Below are 17,930 nucleotides of genomic sequence, written 5' to 3'. Positions count from 1 at the left end.
GGAGTCAAAATATCTTTTCATCCTTATTTCATATTGCTTCACCTCTTTTCCTTGATGTGTTGTTTTTCCCACTAAAATATAAGCTCCTTGAGGACAGAACTATCTAACTTCTGTATTTAGTTCCAGTGCTTAACAATGTGACTTGCACATTTTAAGTACTTAACAAATCATGTTTCATTTTCTTTCATCCTTTTTTCCTTGCTGCTTTTATCTTTTTAAAAATTAAATTTTATTTTCATATTCTCTCTCTCCCATCTCTTCTTCTCTACCACTGAAATTCATTCCCTTCTACTTCAGACAAACTGAACTACTAGCCCAAATGGAATTTCCTCCCTAATTTCAGCTTATTGAAATCCTTCCCTTCTTTCAGACCAGGTGTCCCTTCCTGCATGAATCCTTCCTTGATTTATAAAGCTGAAAGCTAATTCTCCTTCTTAAAATTTTCCTAGAACATTTTTGTTTGCATCCCTCCTTTACCCTTGAACTTTCTCCCTTCTAGCATACTTGGCATCCTATATTGAGAACTGGAAGGTATCTGTAGAAACCATCTAGTGAAACCCTCTCACTTTAAAGAGGAAGAAACTTGAGGCACAAAGTTTGAGCAACTTGCCCATTAAACAGCAAGCTCCTTGAGGGCAGCTCTTATTTTTCATCCCACTTTCTCCATTGCTTTACACAGGGCCTAGCACACTGAATGCCTAGCACAGCTGAATGGATGGTACTTATAATCCAAACAATCTATTAAACAGGTTCAAATAACCCCTACTCTCACCGGGGGTACAACAGGCTGCCAACATCACCAAGGCCATCTTGATTCAATAAGAGATGGCAACAGGCAGGTTTGTCCCTAGCCCCAAAACCTTCCGACCCAATCAGTCAGCTGCAAGCTCTTCTGAAGTTTCATTGTTCAAAGCCAAGGGTAACCACATTCTATCCATCTGGCAGAGAGGGAGTGAACTTGGGCCTCTGGACTGAGAGCAGATAGGAATGGGGCAAATGGGGAAGGACTGTTCCTACAAGGAGAGAGAAATGGGGAAGCATACAGCTGAAGGCTCCTAGGGGAAAAGATTACAGGTGGAGGATGGAGGGCCTCAGGACCCTGTGAGACCAGAAGTTCTGCCTCTCTTGGTTGTGCGACACTGGTTGTCTCCTGTGGCCAAAGACCAAGCTCCGGATCCCATTGCCTCCCTGATGAGAAAATCATAATAAAAACAATTACCACAATCAACAGTAGTAACAAATTTATATTTGGTTTTAAGGTTTGCCATGTGCTTTCCATACAGTAATTGGTTCATTAGAAGTCCTTGGAGGAAGCAGTAAGAGTTGAAGAAGGTTTGCAAAAAGGCAGAAGGGGAGCTGAGTGTCTGTCACATCGTTATCAGGAAGTACAAGGGCAGCAGCAGAGACACAAACAGGGTGTAGGAAGAGGCCCCACAGGAAGACCTTTGTTTGTTTATGGTTTTGATGATCCATTTGGAGAATGAACTGACTCTGGTATACACTCCAGGCATTCCCAATTTTCCACAGCCAATTCCCCAGCTCACTATTCCCACCTGCACCCAGGTATGGTGTCCGACTTCACAAACAAGGGGTCCCCCAGAGTCCCCCTAGAGAAAGAGAGAGGTATTTAGAGTAGAAACTACAACTTGGAGAGTGGAGTATGGCTGAGTGAGATTTTATTGATCTGGGAATCACAAAGGGGTCACCTACCAAAAGACTGAACAACCACAGAAGTGGTTCTATAGGAGATGGCACTTCTCACACCACATCTCAATTTGCTTACATATAAAAAAAGGATTATTTCCTACTTTTGCCACAGCCCCTGAGACCATTCCAATCCCATCATGGCTCCCTGTCTCATCTTTCCCCAATTTCTCTTCACTATCCTATTCTCTGTCTGGCCACAGGTTTGTGCCTGCCAGAAGCTGATTTCTTGATCTGAGCAGGCCCTCCTCCCAGGACACACATCACAGGCACTTAAAAGGAGAATCTGATGAAATCCTTAATCTTTCTAGCACAATGATTCTTTTTGCCAGGTTTTTTCCAGGAAGCAAAGAGTCATCAACCTAGGGAGCGTAGCCTGAGTTTATGTAGAGGCAAAAAAGAGAAAGAGCCTTTTCATTCCATTATGGGTCTATACATTTGCTCAGATTTAGAACATCAGGTGAAAAGGACCACAGAGACCATTGGATCCAACTCCTTCATTTCGAAGATAAGGAAGCTGAGGAGGGCATCACACCTTTTTAGTGGGCTTTGGAGAGATACTTTGTCTCACAACAACCTAATTGGCCTTTGGTGGAATTATTGATACTAGATTCTTAAACTCCTTTTCCAATTCTTCACTATGATCTTGTTTCCTCTGGCTAGCTCTGTCTGCTTTTTTCAGAATCTTATCTCTTTGGACCCCATTTGTGCTTGGTTGCTCCTCTCCATGGATTTTGGCCTTGGACTTTTTCATCTCTCTCCCTTTCTTTTCCACTGTCTAGATCTAACTTCCCAATGGCCATGTAGCAGTGACCTTTCTCTGTGGATAACTGATCCTTCATCTTCTACTATTAATCACTTTTTTTTTGTCATGGACCTCTCTGACAGACTGATGAAGCCTAATGGATTCCTTTTCCGGAATGTTTTTAAAATCAGAAAACAAAACATATTAGATTACAAAGGAAACCAGTTACAACAAAATCCATTTATCAAAATATCAACAAAAAATTTCATGAATCTCAATTAGGAATCATTGAGTCAGCAAATTTTTCAAAAGGCTGGTTTCCCAGGCAGTCCTGTCATTTGTTGCCAATATTCAGAACACATGGTTACAGGTAGGGAGGGTGAAGAAGGATGGGAGGAACTAACCTGGCAGGCATCTTTTCCTTTTGGATGAAAGGCACAGAGCATCTTTTCATTGATATAGGGTATAAGCATTGAGAAAAACAAGTGTTTCTTCAAAATTTTGTGGCAATAGTATCTTTCAAGGATGAATACATCTGCTTCCTGGAGCACATAAGGGTAGGAATCATCTGTGGGCAGGGATGCTGGGGGTTAATGGGCTATAATACAGACACAGGATTATCATTCCTCTATACCTTCTGCTCTTCAAAGCATGTACCACCCTGGGAACCACTCACCCCCTGCTCTTGCTTCAACCCATCTCCAAAAGTCGAGCTCACTACAAAAGCAAAGCCTCCACCCAACAATGGTTCAGAATGCTAAGTCTTGGTCTCCCTCAGCTGCAGGGATCAGTTATGAAGTCTGGAAGGGAAAGCAGGATGAGAAGTAGGTAGGTATATGAAGAGGAGAAAGGCCACAGAAGGGTACTCTGTGGGCACAGATGGGGGGATTCACTGCTTAGAATAATTATAATCCCTTGCATTATTCACTACTTTTCAAAAAGCCTTCTCTGTCCTTTCCAGAGTACGGTAAGTTTTCCCCCTGAGTTACTATCATTCTGTCAGTTACTCATCTGGTATATATCCAAGGTCAGAATACTTGAGATTACAATCTCCAAGTGATAAAGGATTTAGCCCTATCTCCGACTAGAACAGGAATTCTTTTTACATCATTCATGATGATGGCCTTCTAGATTCTGCTTGACCTCTTTCATTACCGGGAGATTTGCTTAAGGCAGCCAGAGAGCTCCTGCTGCCTCGGAGCTGCAATCGTGTAGACTTAGCAGAAAAAGTCAACTCTTGCTCTGTATTGGGAAGACCCACAAACACACTGTCCCCTCTCACCCCTCTGGTCTTTAGTCCTGCCCCATCCTGTCACCCAGCAGCGGGTCCCATTCTTCACATAAAATTTGCTGTCAGGGAGGCAGACAGGCTGAATTGTCCGGCTGAGGTTCACAGAAGAGTTCAGACGGACAAGGGCAAGGTCATTCTGGAGGGAAATGAGCTCTGAGTAAGAGGGATGGATGAGGATGTCCCTGACACTGACGAAGGTACCACTCCCGACGTTGAAGAAGAACACATCTCCAAGCTTCACAGTATAATCAAAATTCCTGCGAGAAAGAGAAAACATCACAACCCCAGTGACATCCACAAACGGGGGTAACTTCCTTCGAGTGTGGGCGCAGCACCTGGAGCCCTCCTCCCGAGAGTCCACGCGGACCCTCAGCTCCACCTTCCCTCATCCCCGTCACACAGATGCTGCCCGAACACTCCAGAGATAGCCCTTTCCAAAGGCTAGGGTCGAGGCAGGCTCGGGCTCCGAGGCGGGCCCAACAGTAACTCTTCGTGCCCTCCACGAAGGGACCCTCTGACGAAGCGCATCGCTTGGACCAGCACTAGGGTTCGCCGGGGGGCGGGATTTAGCGCTCCCTGTTTTCCGTCCGCAAGGTCCGGCAAGGGGCAAACTCACCACAAGATGCAGTGCGCCGCCGTCAGCACCCACTCCGTGGTAATGAGGGATCCTCCGCACAAGTGCGAGTCGTACACTTGCAGGCTCACCTGCCAAGGCCACTTATGGAGCGGGGCATTCTGTCCGGAAATGATTTTCCTAAACGGGTGGCGGTGGCCGCAAGGCGGGCCTAGGACGGAGGGGAGAGAGGCGGGCGGACAGAGACAGATTGAGAGATTAAAGGGATGCAAGAGCGGAGGTGTGAGACGGCCTGTTAGAGCTCACCCAAGCCCCCGCCCGAGGACCGTGGCGGGAAGCGGAGGGATGGCTCTGGCGCCCGGACTTCTGCTTCCCGGGCCGGGGTCCTCCAGCCGGCACCTGTCAGTGTTTCCGTGCGCTGTCTGACATGCGGGGGGCTGGGACTCCGTGAACAGGACCACGGGGGGGCAGGGACCCTATCTCTCCTCTTCCTTCCCTGACTCCTTCGTGAGGTTCAGGGGCCTCCCGACAGGTTCTCTCCCAGAGCCCCACCCAGGGGGCGCAAGTCCGTGAGAACTGAGGGGACAGAGCGCTCTCTGCGTCCGGCAGGTATTAAATGGGTAACGGGGAGAGAGGGAAACATTGAATGAAAAGCAGCAAGGAATAGCCTGCATTTTTTTGGGCTGTGTGCCCCGTCTTCCCCTTCCTGGATGCAGCGGTCCCCTCCCTCTCTCCTTCCTCCCTCCATCGAGCCGTTTCCCAACTGCCCCGAGGACCCCCCCCCCCCACTCCAGATTCACCTCCCCCATCTCTCCCAGAGTCAGCTCTGCTTTGCCCCGTGATGCCCGTCCCCAACAATGCGCCTCAGGGTCCCGAACGATGCACTATTTATAAAGCTCTGGCCAGCAGTGGAGACTTAATAAATGCTGCTTTCCCCATCCCATAAACCCCAGAGGATTCCTCTGAATATGGGGAGGGGGACTCTCACCAGGTGCACAGCCCGGCACGAGTAGCAGCAGCAGGAGAGGCAGCAGAGGCCCAGAGGGAGCTGGAGGAAGCGGTCTCCCCACCCGCAGCGGCAGCGCCCACAACCCTGTGCCCCTCGGGCAGGGGACACCGCGGGGAGCCTTCCAGAAAGGCCCAGGAGCCATAACTCATCGGACTGTTCCCAAGGTCCCTCCTCCAAGGCTCTCCTTAAGACCCCAGAGTCTTCCTGCCCTCTTCCACTGCAGAGCCCCCTAGAACCTCGTGGTCCCCTCTCTGCAGAGCCCCCTAGTGCTGGGGGGGAACTTCGTAGTCCCTTTTCTACAGAGCCCCCTAGTGCTGGGGGGGAACTTCGTAGTCCCCTCTCTGCAGAGCCCCCTAGTGCTGGGGGGGAACTTCGTAGTCCCCTCTCTGCAGAGCCCCCTAGTGGTGGAGGGACTTCGTAGTCCCCTCTCTGCAGAGCCCCCTAGTGCTGGGGGAACCTCGTGGTCCCCTTTCTACAGAGCCCTCTAGTGCTGGGGGGGAACTTCGTAGTCCCCTTTCTACAGAGCCCCCTAGTGCTGGAGGGACTTCGTAGTCCCCTCTCTGCAGAGCCCCCTAGTGCTGGGGGGGACCTCGTGGTCCCCTCTCTACAGAGCCCCCTAGTGCTGGAGGGACTTCGTAGTCCCCTCTCTGCAGAGCCTCCAGTGCTGGGGGACTTAGGGGGGACTAATTTCTCAATGTTCCAGGCCACTTTCTAAGACTGTAATTCATAGAGAGGACAACGATCTGCTGCTTAGAGGAAATTTATTCACCTGGGGGGATTTCCTGTTCATATGTCTTATATTAAAGCAAACAAATAACACATTTGCTAATTGCAAAAATGGATGATGTGCCTCATTGGGCACCTTGAATCCATCATCTGGTGAGCAGAAGGTGTGTAAGTCTGCTTCATCATCCATCCTCCGAAATTACAATTGGTCATTGCATTGATCAGAGTTTTTAAGACTTTACAGATACTATTGTCATTGTTAGTATATAAATTGTTCTCCTGGTTCCGTTCACTTCATGCAAGTTGTCCCAGGTATCCCTGAAATGATTTTTTTGTTTGTTTATTTCTTCTTAACAAGGAGTGTTATTCTATTACACTCACATGTCATAAATTGTTTGACTATCTCTTAATTGATGAACATGTCCTTTATTTACAATTCTTTGATATTTAAAATAGTTGCTATAATTATTTTTAAAAGGTGGAACATTTTTCTTGTTTCTTTGATTTCCTTGGGGTTTAAGCCTAGTACTAGTAGCACTGCTAAATCAAAGGTTCATTTGAATGACTTTAGGGACATAGGAATTGCTTTGCAGAATCAACTCACAGATTCACCAACAAAGCACCATTGTTTCTGTCTTCCTCCAGTCTAGTCAACAATTTTTAAAATTATCTTTGCCAATCTGATGGGTGTGTGAATGGGAATTTCAGAGTTATTTTCATTTGTACTTCCCTAATTATCGGTGACAGGGAGAATTAATTTCTTATGGTTGTTGAGAACTTGAATTTCTTCCTTTAAGAGCTACCTGTATGTACATCTATGCTTTGACCACTTAACTACTATGCAATCGTTACCATTCTTCTATATTTGAGTCAGTTGCTTATTATAGAATCACAAAAACTTGTTGCAAATCATTTTCTCTCATTATTTATTATTTTTATTAAATTTGAATTTGATGTTTATTTTTAGTTCCACATTCTTTCCTTCCCTCTATCCTTTCCTCCATCTATTGAGAAGGCAAGAAATATGATACCTATTATACATATATAGTCATGCAAGACATATTTCTGTGTTAGCCATATGAAAAGAAAAAAGAAAAAATATGCTTCAACATGTACTATGAGCCCATCTGGAGGTGGATAGAATTTTATATCATGAGTCTTTTAGAGACGTGGTAGATCATTGTACTGTTCAAAATTACAAAGTCTTTCACAATTGATTTTCTTTATGATATTGCTATTATTGTGTAAATTTTTCTCTTGCTCACTTTACTTTGTTATTGTTTTTGTTCATTTGTTTCAGTCTTGTCCAAATCTCTGTGACCTCATTTGGGGTTTTCTTGGCAAAGATTTTGGAGTGTGTTACCATTCCCTTTTCCCAGTCAATATACAGATGAGAAAACTGAAGCAAACAGTGTTAAGTGACTTGCCCAGCATTACACAGTGGTGTGTCTGAGGCCAGATGTGGACTCAGAAAGCTGGAGTTTTCCTCATTCCTAATCTTGTGCTTTGGCTGCTGCTCCATCCAGCCACCATTACTTCATTTTTGCATCAGTTCATATGTTTCCTCAAGTTTTTCTGAAACAATCCCCTTTATTATTTCATATAGCCCAATAGTATTTCATTCCATTTATATGCCACAATTCAGCCATTCCCCTTAATTTCCAGTTCTATGCTACTATAAAAAGAATTGCTATTAATTATTTTATAACCCTAGTTTTATAATGTTCTCCAGAATGCTTGGAATACTTCATAGCTTTACCAACAGTGCATTAGTGTATCAGTTTTCCTATGTTCTCTTCTGCTTTGTCATTTTTCTTTTCTGTTTTCTTAGCTAATCTTGCAGGTATAAGATGGCATTTGTACTTCTCTAATTATTAGTGATTTAGAGCATTTTAAATTATAACTATTGGTAGTTTTGATTTCTTTCTCTGAAAATCCCTGTTTATATTGTTTTGACTATTTATAAATTGGGGAATGACTCTTTTCACAAATTTGCCTCAATTCTATATATAATTGAGAAATGAGACCTTTATTAGAGAAATTTTCTGCAAATTTTCCTCAAGTTTCCTGATTTTCTTCTAATTTTTTCTGCATTGGTTTTGTTTATGCAAAAAAAAACCTCTCTTTAATTTTATGAAATAAACATTATCCATTTTACCCCCTGAGAACTTCTCTATTTCTTGCTTGGTCACTATCCATAGATCTGAAAGGTTATTTCTCACACATTCCCTCAATTTGTTTATGACAATATTCTTTGTCTCTAAATTATTTATTTGGGACTTATCTTAGTGTATTGTATATGTTTGTCTATGTCTAGTTTTCCTTTCTCATTTCAACTACATTCATTTTGATTGTACAAACCTTTTAAATTTCATGTTATCAAAGTTGTCCATTTTTTTCTATGACTCTTCCTCCTCCTCCTCCTCCTCCTCCTCCTCCTCCTCCTCCTCCTCCTCCTCCTCCTCCTCCTCCTCCTCTCTGTCTCTGTCTGTCTCTGTATCTGTGTCTGTGTCTGTGTCTTGTCTCTGTCTCTCTTTCTGCAACCAGAATTAAATGATTTGTCCAGAATCACATAACTACTAAGTTGGGTGTCTGAGGCTAGGTTTGAACTCCAGTCTTCCTGATTTCAGAACTGCTGCTCTATTCATTGCATTACTTAACTGTTCCTCCAATTTTTGTTTGTTTATTAACTCAGCCCCTATTCATAACTGATTTTCTTCCTTACTTTTCTAATTTATTTATGTCTTTTTATATCTAAGTGATGTATCCAATTGGAGCTTATTGTGGAATATAGTGTGAGCTGTTCTAGCTACTCTGAGGACATTTTACTTTTGGCTTTAGTTTAAGGGGGTCTCCCTAGTAATTGGAGGAAAAGAGAGAGAAGAAAAAAGTAGTCCAGTATACAAATGTGAATGAGGTAGAAAGAGATAATTTTATTCTCACACAGAAGAGACAATTTTAAGCAGTGAAGAATCATAGTGTGACAGAATGGAATCCAAGAACTTATCACTAGTACAATCAGTTCAAAAACTAATGTTATGGGCAAGTTGGAACACTAGTGGTTTCTTTGTTAATGTTACTAAAAAGCTAGCCATTTTGCCAAACACGGAGTGATCAATTCCAGTAAATAGTTTTCTCAGTTTCTCTGTCTCTCTCTATGTGTCTCTCTTTGTGTTTCTTTATTTTTTTGTCTCCCTGTCTCTATTTCTATGCCGTGTCTTTTTCTAAGATACTAGTTCCCTTTTGAAATGTGTTCCAAAGGAGATCTAAACAGGATATGGCCCCAACTAGGCACAACTTTGCCCAGAAGTTCATTAATTCACAGTTTGTGACTGGTGAGTAGAAGTGTATCTTCCCCTCCTTCCTTCTCCTGTTCTAACCCCCCCTCCCAAATAACTCACAGTCCTTATAGTTCAAGGTGGGCAGAAAGAGAAGCCTTATGGGTTGGTGGTCTTACCTTGAGTACATACATGGAGTTCCAGCTCAGGATCTAGTCAAATGACTTCATTACTACACAGTACAACTTCCTGAGCCCTAATGGTTGACAGGAAGAGACCATGGAGGGAAATTTATGGGGCATTATATATATAAATTTTTTGAAATTCATTGTTCTTTGATGGAATTCACCTTAAATCCATCGGGTCTTGGGTTTCTTCTCCCACCTCCTTTTGGGATTACATCTGTGGCTTATTCAATTTTCCTTTAATATTAACTTATTTAAGTAATTTATTTCTTCTTCTGTTAATCTTGGTATTTTTTATTTTTGTAAATATTCATCTATTTCATCTAAATTTTCAGTTTTGTTGATTTATCATTTGATAAAATAGTTTTTAATAATTTCCTTTATTTTTTATTCTTTTGTTATGAATTCTCCCTTTTTATATTTGATACTTATAAGTTGGTTTTTCTTTCTCTCTCTTTTTTTTCATCAGACTAGCTAATAACTTATCTCTTTTATTGTGGGTTAAAGAAACAAGCAGCTTCTAATTCTATTAAGTCAATGATTTTTTTTTATTTTTTTCTTTGAGTTTCAGAAAGTATTTCTACCCTGGTGTTTAGTCAGTTTTTTTTAATCTGTTGGTTTTCTAGGGTATTGTTAATTGCATGCATGCCATTTATCTGTTCTTTTCTCTTTTTGTTAATAAAGTGTCTAGGAATATAAATGTTCCCCTCAAGAAATTGCTTTGAATGCATCCTTAAAATTGTATTCTATTATCTCTTTGATGAAATTTTCTCTTGTTTTTATTATAGCTTTTTGACCAATTTTCTAGAGTTAAATTATTTAATTTCCAATTATTGAAATCCATTCTTTAAAGGCCCTTTATTGAATATATTTTTTATTGTATCATGATTGGTAAGATATGTGTTTAGCATTGATATTTTTCTGTAATTTCTTCTTGTTGACATTTTTATGCCCTACTACATGATTAACTTTTGTTACAGTCCCATACATAGATGAGAAATATATATAGTCCTTTCTATTCCCATTCAGTAGTTTCCAGAGATATAGCATATGCAACCTTTCTAAAATTTTTATTCAGGTCCTTTATCTTGTTGTTTGTTAGATTTGTTTGAAAAGAGTACATTGAGATCTACAACCATTTTAATTTTACTATTTTTGTCTTCTCATAAATTGATTGACTTTTCCTTTAATATTTAGATGCTTCATTATTCACTGTTGCCTTTCAGCATAATATAATTTCCCTGTTTATCTCTTTTAATCGAGTCAATCTTGTCTGAGATTCATTTTGTCTGAGATAATAGTCATTGCTATACTTTCTTTTTTTGAGTTCACCTGAAACATAATAGATTTGCTCTAGCCCCTTATTTTAACTAAATGTGATTCTTTTTCAAGTGTGTTTCTAGCAAACACATTGATTGTTGAATTCTGCTTTCTAATCCATTCTACTTTTCTCATTTATTTTATGAATAAGTTTATCCCATTCATGATCACAGTAATGATTATTAGTTGTCTAGTTCCTTCCATAGTATCTTCTTAAACTTTTTAATCTCTTGGTGTCCCCATCCTTTCTTTACCAAAAAAAAAAAGTGGTGAAAAAATTGTGCTCAATACATATAATCTATATTTTGATGCAATCTGCTTCCATTCCTCTGTTTTCCTCTTCCTCTTACCCAATTATTAATCACAGGTTTCCTACCCTTTCTTACTGATATTCCCTACTTAATGATTTATTCTCTGAAATTATAATTTGTTTTGTAATTTACAAATTTTAATTTATGAAAAATCACCCCCTTAATCTACACTCAATCCCTACCTCCCTTCTCCTTTTTCCTCAATCTTCTCATCTATAAAATGAGAGAATTGAACTAAATGGGATCTGAGAGACTTTCTAGTTCTAGATCCATGATCCTATGAGACAATGAACTTTGGAAGTCATTTTTTCTTTCTAACCTTAGTTTTCCTATCTATAAAATAGGCATAGAAATTTTTATACTGTGGTCCTCAAAGGGTTATTGTGAAGAAAGCACTGTGCAAATTTCACAGCATCAGAAGTATTCTAATACTAGACTTTTTGTCTTGAGGGAAAAGGTCTTTAGAATCTTTGTGGTTACCCAGGGAGCTCACCTAAGCCAACAATGGGCTCCTAACCCTCCTTTTCCTGCCTCCTCTTTCTGCCCATTGCAAACCTCCCAGTGAAGTCAGCCTTCAGTGGCAGACTGGATTTCGGGGAAAGACCAGTTAATTATTATTAAAAACAGAAAGCCTTGGCTCTGTTCTTTTCCAGTAGAAATTATGGCATTTGTTCCAAAAAAAGAAAAAAAGAATAACAAAGGGTTTTGGCTTTAACGGGACTAGCTGGTGGGGAGCCAACAAAAAGGCTAGGGAGAATACAGTTGCAATTATTATTAAAGTGTCCTCATTATAGGTCGTGGGTCAGGCTGCTTGGATGTGGAAAACTAGAAGGAAATAGGGGTGGGGAATTCAAGATCCAAAAAGGGTCAAATGTGGTAGGCAACTCTTTCTCCCAATAATCTGAGTAGGCTTCATGGAGGAAGAGGAAGAAGAGGGGACCATACTGCAACTGTTTTTCTTTCTCAGACTTCAAAGTTAATTCTCGTCTCATATAATTTCATTGGTCCTCATAAACATCTCTGCCAAAAGGTGAAGATTTTCTCCCTCTTGGGGTGTGAGGAGGAGGAATGAGACCATTCAAGATCAGACCCCAAGGGGATGCTGCAGTCACGTGAGGAACCAGGTCCCTCCTATACCCCTGCTTCAGCCTGGTATGTGGCCACACTAAGGCACTAACCATGGCTTTATATTAGATCCTGGTGATTATGGGTAATGAGGGAAGAGGCAATAGGTTGGGCCAGGGTAAGAACTTAGAAGCTCTCAATATCATTTCCAGCAGTGAGTCTTTTTCACTAGATCAGCCACAAGTAGATGAATTGTTTCCATCAAAGTTGGTCATAATTCTTCATGATTCTCCCTTGATTCAAGTGTGAGAAGAATATTCTTAGTGGCAAAATCACATTTACAAAATTATTGAAAAAGGAAGAATCTCGGGCCAAAGCTTGTAAAACACTTTCCAATCAGCCAAGCATCCTTTTGCCAGGAGCCAGAGATACCAAAAAGTTGCACTTCTAGTTCTAAAAACTTAGGCAAGCTAGAAAGAAATAAGGTGTCAGGATATAAGAGAAGACAGAAAAAAGGAACCAAGATGTTTTATGTCTTCTACTTTTTATGTCTCCTTTTATGTTTTATGTCCTAAAATTTTAGGATAAAAAAAAAGTGGCAAATACTGGAGAGGTTGTAGAAAAACTAGTACATGGTTGGTGGAATCGTGAACTGGTCCAATCATTTGAATAACTTGGTCATGACCAAAGGGCTATAAAACTGTACCCTTTGACTCATCAATCCTACTATTATGTAAATATTCCAAAGAGATCAAAGAAAAAGGCACATATATGTATAAAAATACTTAGAGCAACTTTTTTGAGGTGGCAAAGAATTGCAAATGAGAGGAATTGAGGAATGGCTGAAAAGTTGTGCTATATGATTGTGAGGAATTGTATTGTGCTATAACAAATGACAAGGGGGAAGATTTCGGCAGAACCTAGAAAGACATATGAACGGATGCAGAGTGAAGTAAGTAGAATAAGAACACTGTAAACAATAACAGCAATACTGTAACAATGATCAATGGAAGACTTATCTACTCTGATCAAGATAATAATCCACAATAATTCCAAAGAATTTAAGATGCAGAATGTCATCCATCTTCTTGGTGAGAGAGACTTGGTGGACTGAATAGTGAAGAATGAAGCACATATTTTTCATTTTATTTTTCTTTTCACTCCATTGCCACTACAGCATAACTAATGTGAAAATTTGCACACTTCATATATATAATGGATACTATATTTCTTGCATTCTCGATGGGTGAGGGAGGGGGTAAAGGAGGAAGAAAATTTAGAACTGAAAATTTAAAATTAAAATTAAAATTAAAATCACTTCCTCACGGAAGCCTTCCCTGATTAATTCCATTTTAAAAATCTTGCTTGTTCTTCCCCTCAGTGTTCTTGGATTAGGTACCCACTCATATGCACAAACATGTCTTTTGGAATGTGTCTCAGGGATGTTCCTTTACCCCATTACTATGGGCTCCCTTAAGGCAAGCTGCCTTCTCGAATCAGCTAAGGGCTTGCTAAGGGAGGATCCAAGCCTCCCCTACCTCCATCGCTCCCCAAGTCAGTCAGCCAGTTAGTCCTATGGGACAGGCTGACCCCGGGAGCGTCCTGTGGTTGGAAGCAGTTACAATAGCCTGTACTCTTCTCCCTGGCGGAAAGGGAAGGCCAGGCCCATCTGGAAAGAGTTATTCAACTTTGGGGGAACAGCAGGCAAGCCAGTTGGGCAGGCAGTAGGCGGTGAGCTCATCCTGGTGTGACTCTGGGTTTCCACCATGGGCTGTGCAAGGAACGGGAGGCTCATGACCTGAGCCCAGGAAGAAGGGAAGCAGAAAGTAAACTTTGGAGGAGGGAGTGTGTGTGTGTGTGAATCTAACTGCCTCATCAAGACTTTATAAATATGTACCTTTTGAGCAAATGCATATAATTATGAACATCAGCTTTTTTGTTCTTTTTTTTTCTCCTGAGGCATTTGGGGTTAAGTGACTTGCCCAGGGTCACAATGTTAAGTGTCTTAAGTCATATTTGAACTCAGGTCCTCCTGACTTGAGAGCTGGTGCTCTACCCACTGCGCAACCCAGCTGCCCCCACATGAGCTCTGTACATGACTATATGCGTATGCAGCCCTTGCAGCTGCCCCCTTCCATTAGCTTTCTTCACTTCTCTGCCAAAGGGCACGCCTTCTCACCTCAGAGGATCCTAGGTCTAGAAGTGGCAGGGACCTCCTGGGTCATTTGGTCCAAACTCCACACTCTATGAGGAAACTAAGTCACCCAAGATCCCACGGCACCAGCAGAAAGGTTTGGACGCCCAAGCCAGTTTTCCCTCTACTTGCTACCTTCACACTGAAATAGCATCAATTAATAGACCATACCTGGAGTTTTAACCAGGGAGAAAGCCCTTCACCAAAAGCTAAAGGAGTCGAGATTTAGTGGTGAAAGTTTAGCCATTAGCTCTGGGAGGTAAAGGTAGTTTTTTGGAAAGGGCTGGGTCCTGGACCCCTAATGTGATACCTGAACTGAGAGTGGCCCAGGAGGAGGAGCATGTGAATGAATGTGTGTGTGTGTGTGTGTGTGTGTGTGTGTGTGTGTGTGTGTGTGTGTGAAGAACAGAAACAGAGTATGACAGAGACACAGAGAAATGCACACAGAGGGAGAGACAGAGACAGAGGGACAGAGAGAGGAGAGAAGGGAGGACAGAAAGAGAGAGCGGGAGCTTATTCTGAGAATTCCCCTTCTGTCTGGGAGTTAATTGGGGGTTAGAGTAGAGTCAAGTCCAGGAGGAAGGAGAGAGTTTGACCAGAAAAGCAAACACCAGGAGCAGTTGGGAACATATTTCAATTGAAAACAGAATCTGGGGCAGGGTGGAGGGTGTGAGACCCAAATATAGAGGGGGCCTGAGGCAGGGTGGGAAGCATGGGAGAGGGAGCCCCAACTGCAGCTGGCCCGGCTTCCTCCCAATTTTCTAGGCAACTTGAGGGACCCTGTAATTTGTAATGAACAGAGTTGGCACTGGTTAAGTGGGACTTAAAAGGGTGCGATCATAGACTCGGTTCTCGGAAATGACTTCTTTGTAGAACACAGAACTTTAGAAAATTCAACATGGAATTTTATGGCAAAGAGGACTCTTTAGGCTGCTCTTAAGAGATGGGGAAACAGAGGTCTAGAGAGAGGAAGTGATTTCCAGTAGCACACAGGGAGGTGATGGCAGCAAAGACAGTGTGTCTCCATTTTTTTTGTCATTCCTTTCTTTTGTCTAAATAGTTCCTCTCTCCTATATCGTTTAAGTAACTCATCTCTAAATCCCAGTTTAAAATTCACTTTTTCCAGGAAGCATTCCCTGATTAACTCCATCCTCCTCTTACTCCTTCTCTCAGTGTTCTTGGATTCAATGCCCACTCACTTGCACATGGCCTATAGATGTCCCATAATCTCTCTCTCAGGGGGTATTACCCTATCATCTTCGTGCCCTTAAGGCTCAGATTCTGTAAGGCAGGGACCAGTTAGTCAGCTTGTTGACTATGAGATAGGCTGACCTTGACAATGTTCTTAAATTTTTGAGTCCAGATCTCTCAATCCAAGGCTCTTTATGCCATGACACCAAAGAGGAAGAAGAAAAGCCTGAGATTCAGGACAGTAATGTACTGGGAATCTTAATGACTTTTCCATCAAGTATCCCCCACCCCAGTCCATATGTTATACAACAGCCAAAACAGTGTTGTTAAAGAATATATCTGACCATGTCACTCCCTAGGAGGCCAGATCATGGAGCTTAGTTTCCTGAGGCTCACCTATTGATTCATTCTCAGAGGTATCAGGTGAAGACAATAAAACAAATGCTTCCAATCAATACATCTTTCAGCTGAGAAAAGTCAACAAGGTTCATTTATTTAGCCATAATTTTAATTCACAAGAGCTGTGCAAGACAGTCATGAATCCAACGACGGAAAGCAAATGCATAGAAAGCAGTTGAGAGGCTGAGCAACTTGTCTGAACATAAATAGCCCCAGAGAGTAAAGGGAGCCCTATCAAGATAATCCATCACAGGAGTTAGCTGGACTTCCTGTTGAACAGGTAGAAAGAAAAGATGGGCATTGATCTCAGCAGCCAGTGGGGAAAAGAGAGGATCCACCAGTTGTACGAAGACTGAACCAGACACGGGTTCTGATGGTGAAGGTGATATTCTTTGAGATGCTAGGAAAACGATACTTAATCTTTGAAATGTGGCTGCTATGTTTGTACTGCACAGTGATAGAGTCTAAACATATCTTGTCTCATTTTTTGGCAAGAGTACAAAATTTCTAGCTCCAGCAAGAAATATTATCTTGTGTAGGAATTTAATCTTGCCCTAGAGTCTGAGCCCTGGAGATGGAGTTACTTTCCCAGAATCATCCTGGTTCCTTGGATCATGGTCTGCACGAAGTATGCTGGTACCCAAGTGGCTCATTTCCTTCTTTGAAAGAAACTATGATCAACATAGTCTGATGATGTAGGCTGGTACATTGGTCAAATGCAATGAGGCATTGTGGAGGAAGCGGCCAAAGTATTCTGTCTCTCCTGTTGTGGAAAAGCCCTTTTCTAACTTTACAGGCAAAGATTTTTAATCTTGATTGTGGAATTCCCAGTGGACTATCTTGTTTCTTATTCTCATTGCTCCTGTACATCTTTGTCTTATGCTGCTAGATAATCCTCTGCTAAATTAAAAAAAAACCACACTTTTATCTTATTAATTGTGGTTTATATGATTCTATTTGGACACTAGAAGTGGGATCCAACACAATTTGTAACAATGCTGTAGACTGAATTATTGTGGGGGTGTGTACTAGCCAGGAAAGGGGCTAAACAATAAATCTTTCCCCAGAAACTCCCTCCAACATTCTTCCAAGCTAGCCCAAGGTGACCAGCAGGAGAAACAATAATGAGGGAAATTTGATCCATAATGAGAGTTGTCTTTCCAATTAGACAAGTAGGGAGTTGAGAGAAATAGGAATATCCTTTTAGAAGGCCTTAGTGATATACTCCTGGATTCTTCACTTACCATAAATTTCCCCTAGATTTTGGTTATTGGTGAGCCAAAAACCTAGACTTTAGAGGGGAAGGAGTGTCCTTTTTCTGGGAATCTTTTAGGAGGACACTCCTGGGTTCCCTTCTTTCTATTATCTCCTTCTCCTATTCATTGCTATATACAGGGGTTCTAGTAATATGGTTCTATTTATTCTGTATGACATAAATATCAATTCTACATGAGGGGTGACTCCTCCCACACTGCCTTTATTCACATATAATAATCTTTACACATAAATTCTCTTAGTAGAAAAAAGAACTCTACTAAGCAATGGAGAAGATACAAAAATATTAGAGAAATCACAATAGAAATTGTAGGTGGGAGGTTAAGAAAGGAATAGTTTTGAAAGGGAAAGCAGCTAGTTGAACTGATAGAACCAAGAGATTATTATACATGGTGATAAGAATATGCATTGATCAATTCTGATGGACGCAGCTCTTTTCAACAATGGGGTAATTCAGGGCAATTCCAATAGACTTGTGATGGAAGAAGGTAAAGACTGAGTGTAGATCACAATATAGTATTTTCATCTTTTTGTAGTTGTTTGCTTGCATTTTGTTTTATTTTTTCCTTTTTGATCTGATTTTTCTTGTGCAGCATGATAATTGTGGAAATATATATATAGAAAAATTACACATATTTAACATATATTGGATTACTTGATGTT

At 41.5% G+C, this 17,930-nt stretch overlaps 1 protein-coding gene across 1 annotated transcript; it reads right to left on the bottom strand.

Annotated features, from left to right (window-relative positions):
• Positions 1 to 1,275: 1,275 nt before the first annotated feature.
• LOC141539071 (putative serine protease 45) lies at positions 1,276 to 5,503 on the bottom strand. The gene is made up of 5 exons (XM_074261360.1): positions 5,303 to 5,503; positions 4,357 to 4,525; positions 3,732 to 3,997; positions 2,854 to 3,017; positions 1,276 to 1,607 (listed from the first exon to the last, which is right to left on the bottom strand). Exons 1-5 carry the CDS (start codon positions 5,463 to 5,465, stop codon positions 1,368 to 1,370), a joined length of 1,002 nt encoding a protein of 333 aa, XP_074117461.1. The 5' UTR covers positions 5,466 to 5,503; the 3' UTR covers positions 1,276 to 1,367.
• Positions 5,504 to 17,930: the final 12,427 nt, after the last annotated feature.

Source organism: Sminthopsis crassicaudata, chromosome 1 (genome assembly GCF_048593235.1).
Source record: "Sminthopsis crassicaudata isolate SCR6 chromosome 1, ASM4859323v1, whole genome shotgun sequence".
In the NCBI taxonomy this organism is placed as follows: Eukaryota; Metazoa; Chordata; class Mammalia; order Dasyuromorphia; family Dasyuridae; genus Sminthopsis; species Sminthopsis crassicaudata.
This window is presented reverse-complemented; position numbering and strand designations above follow the sequence as displayed.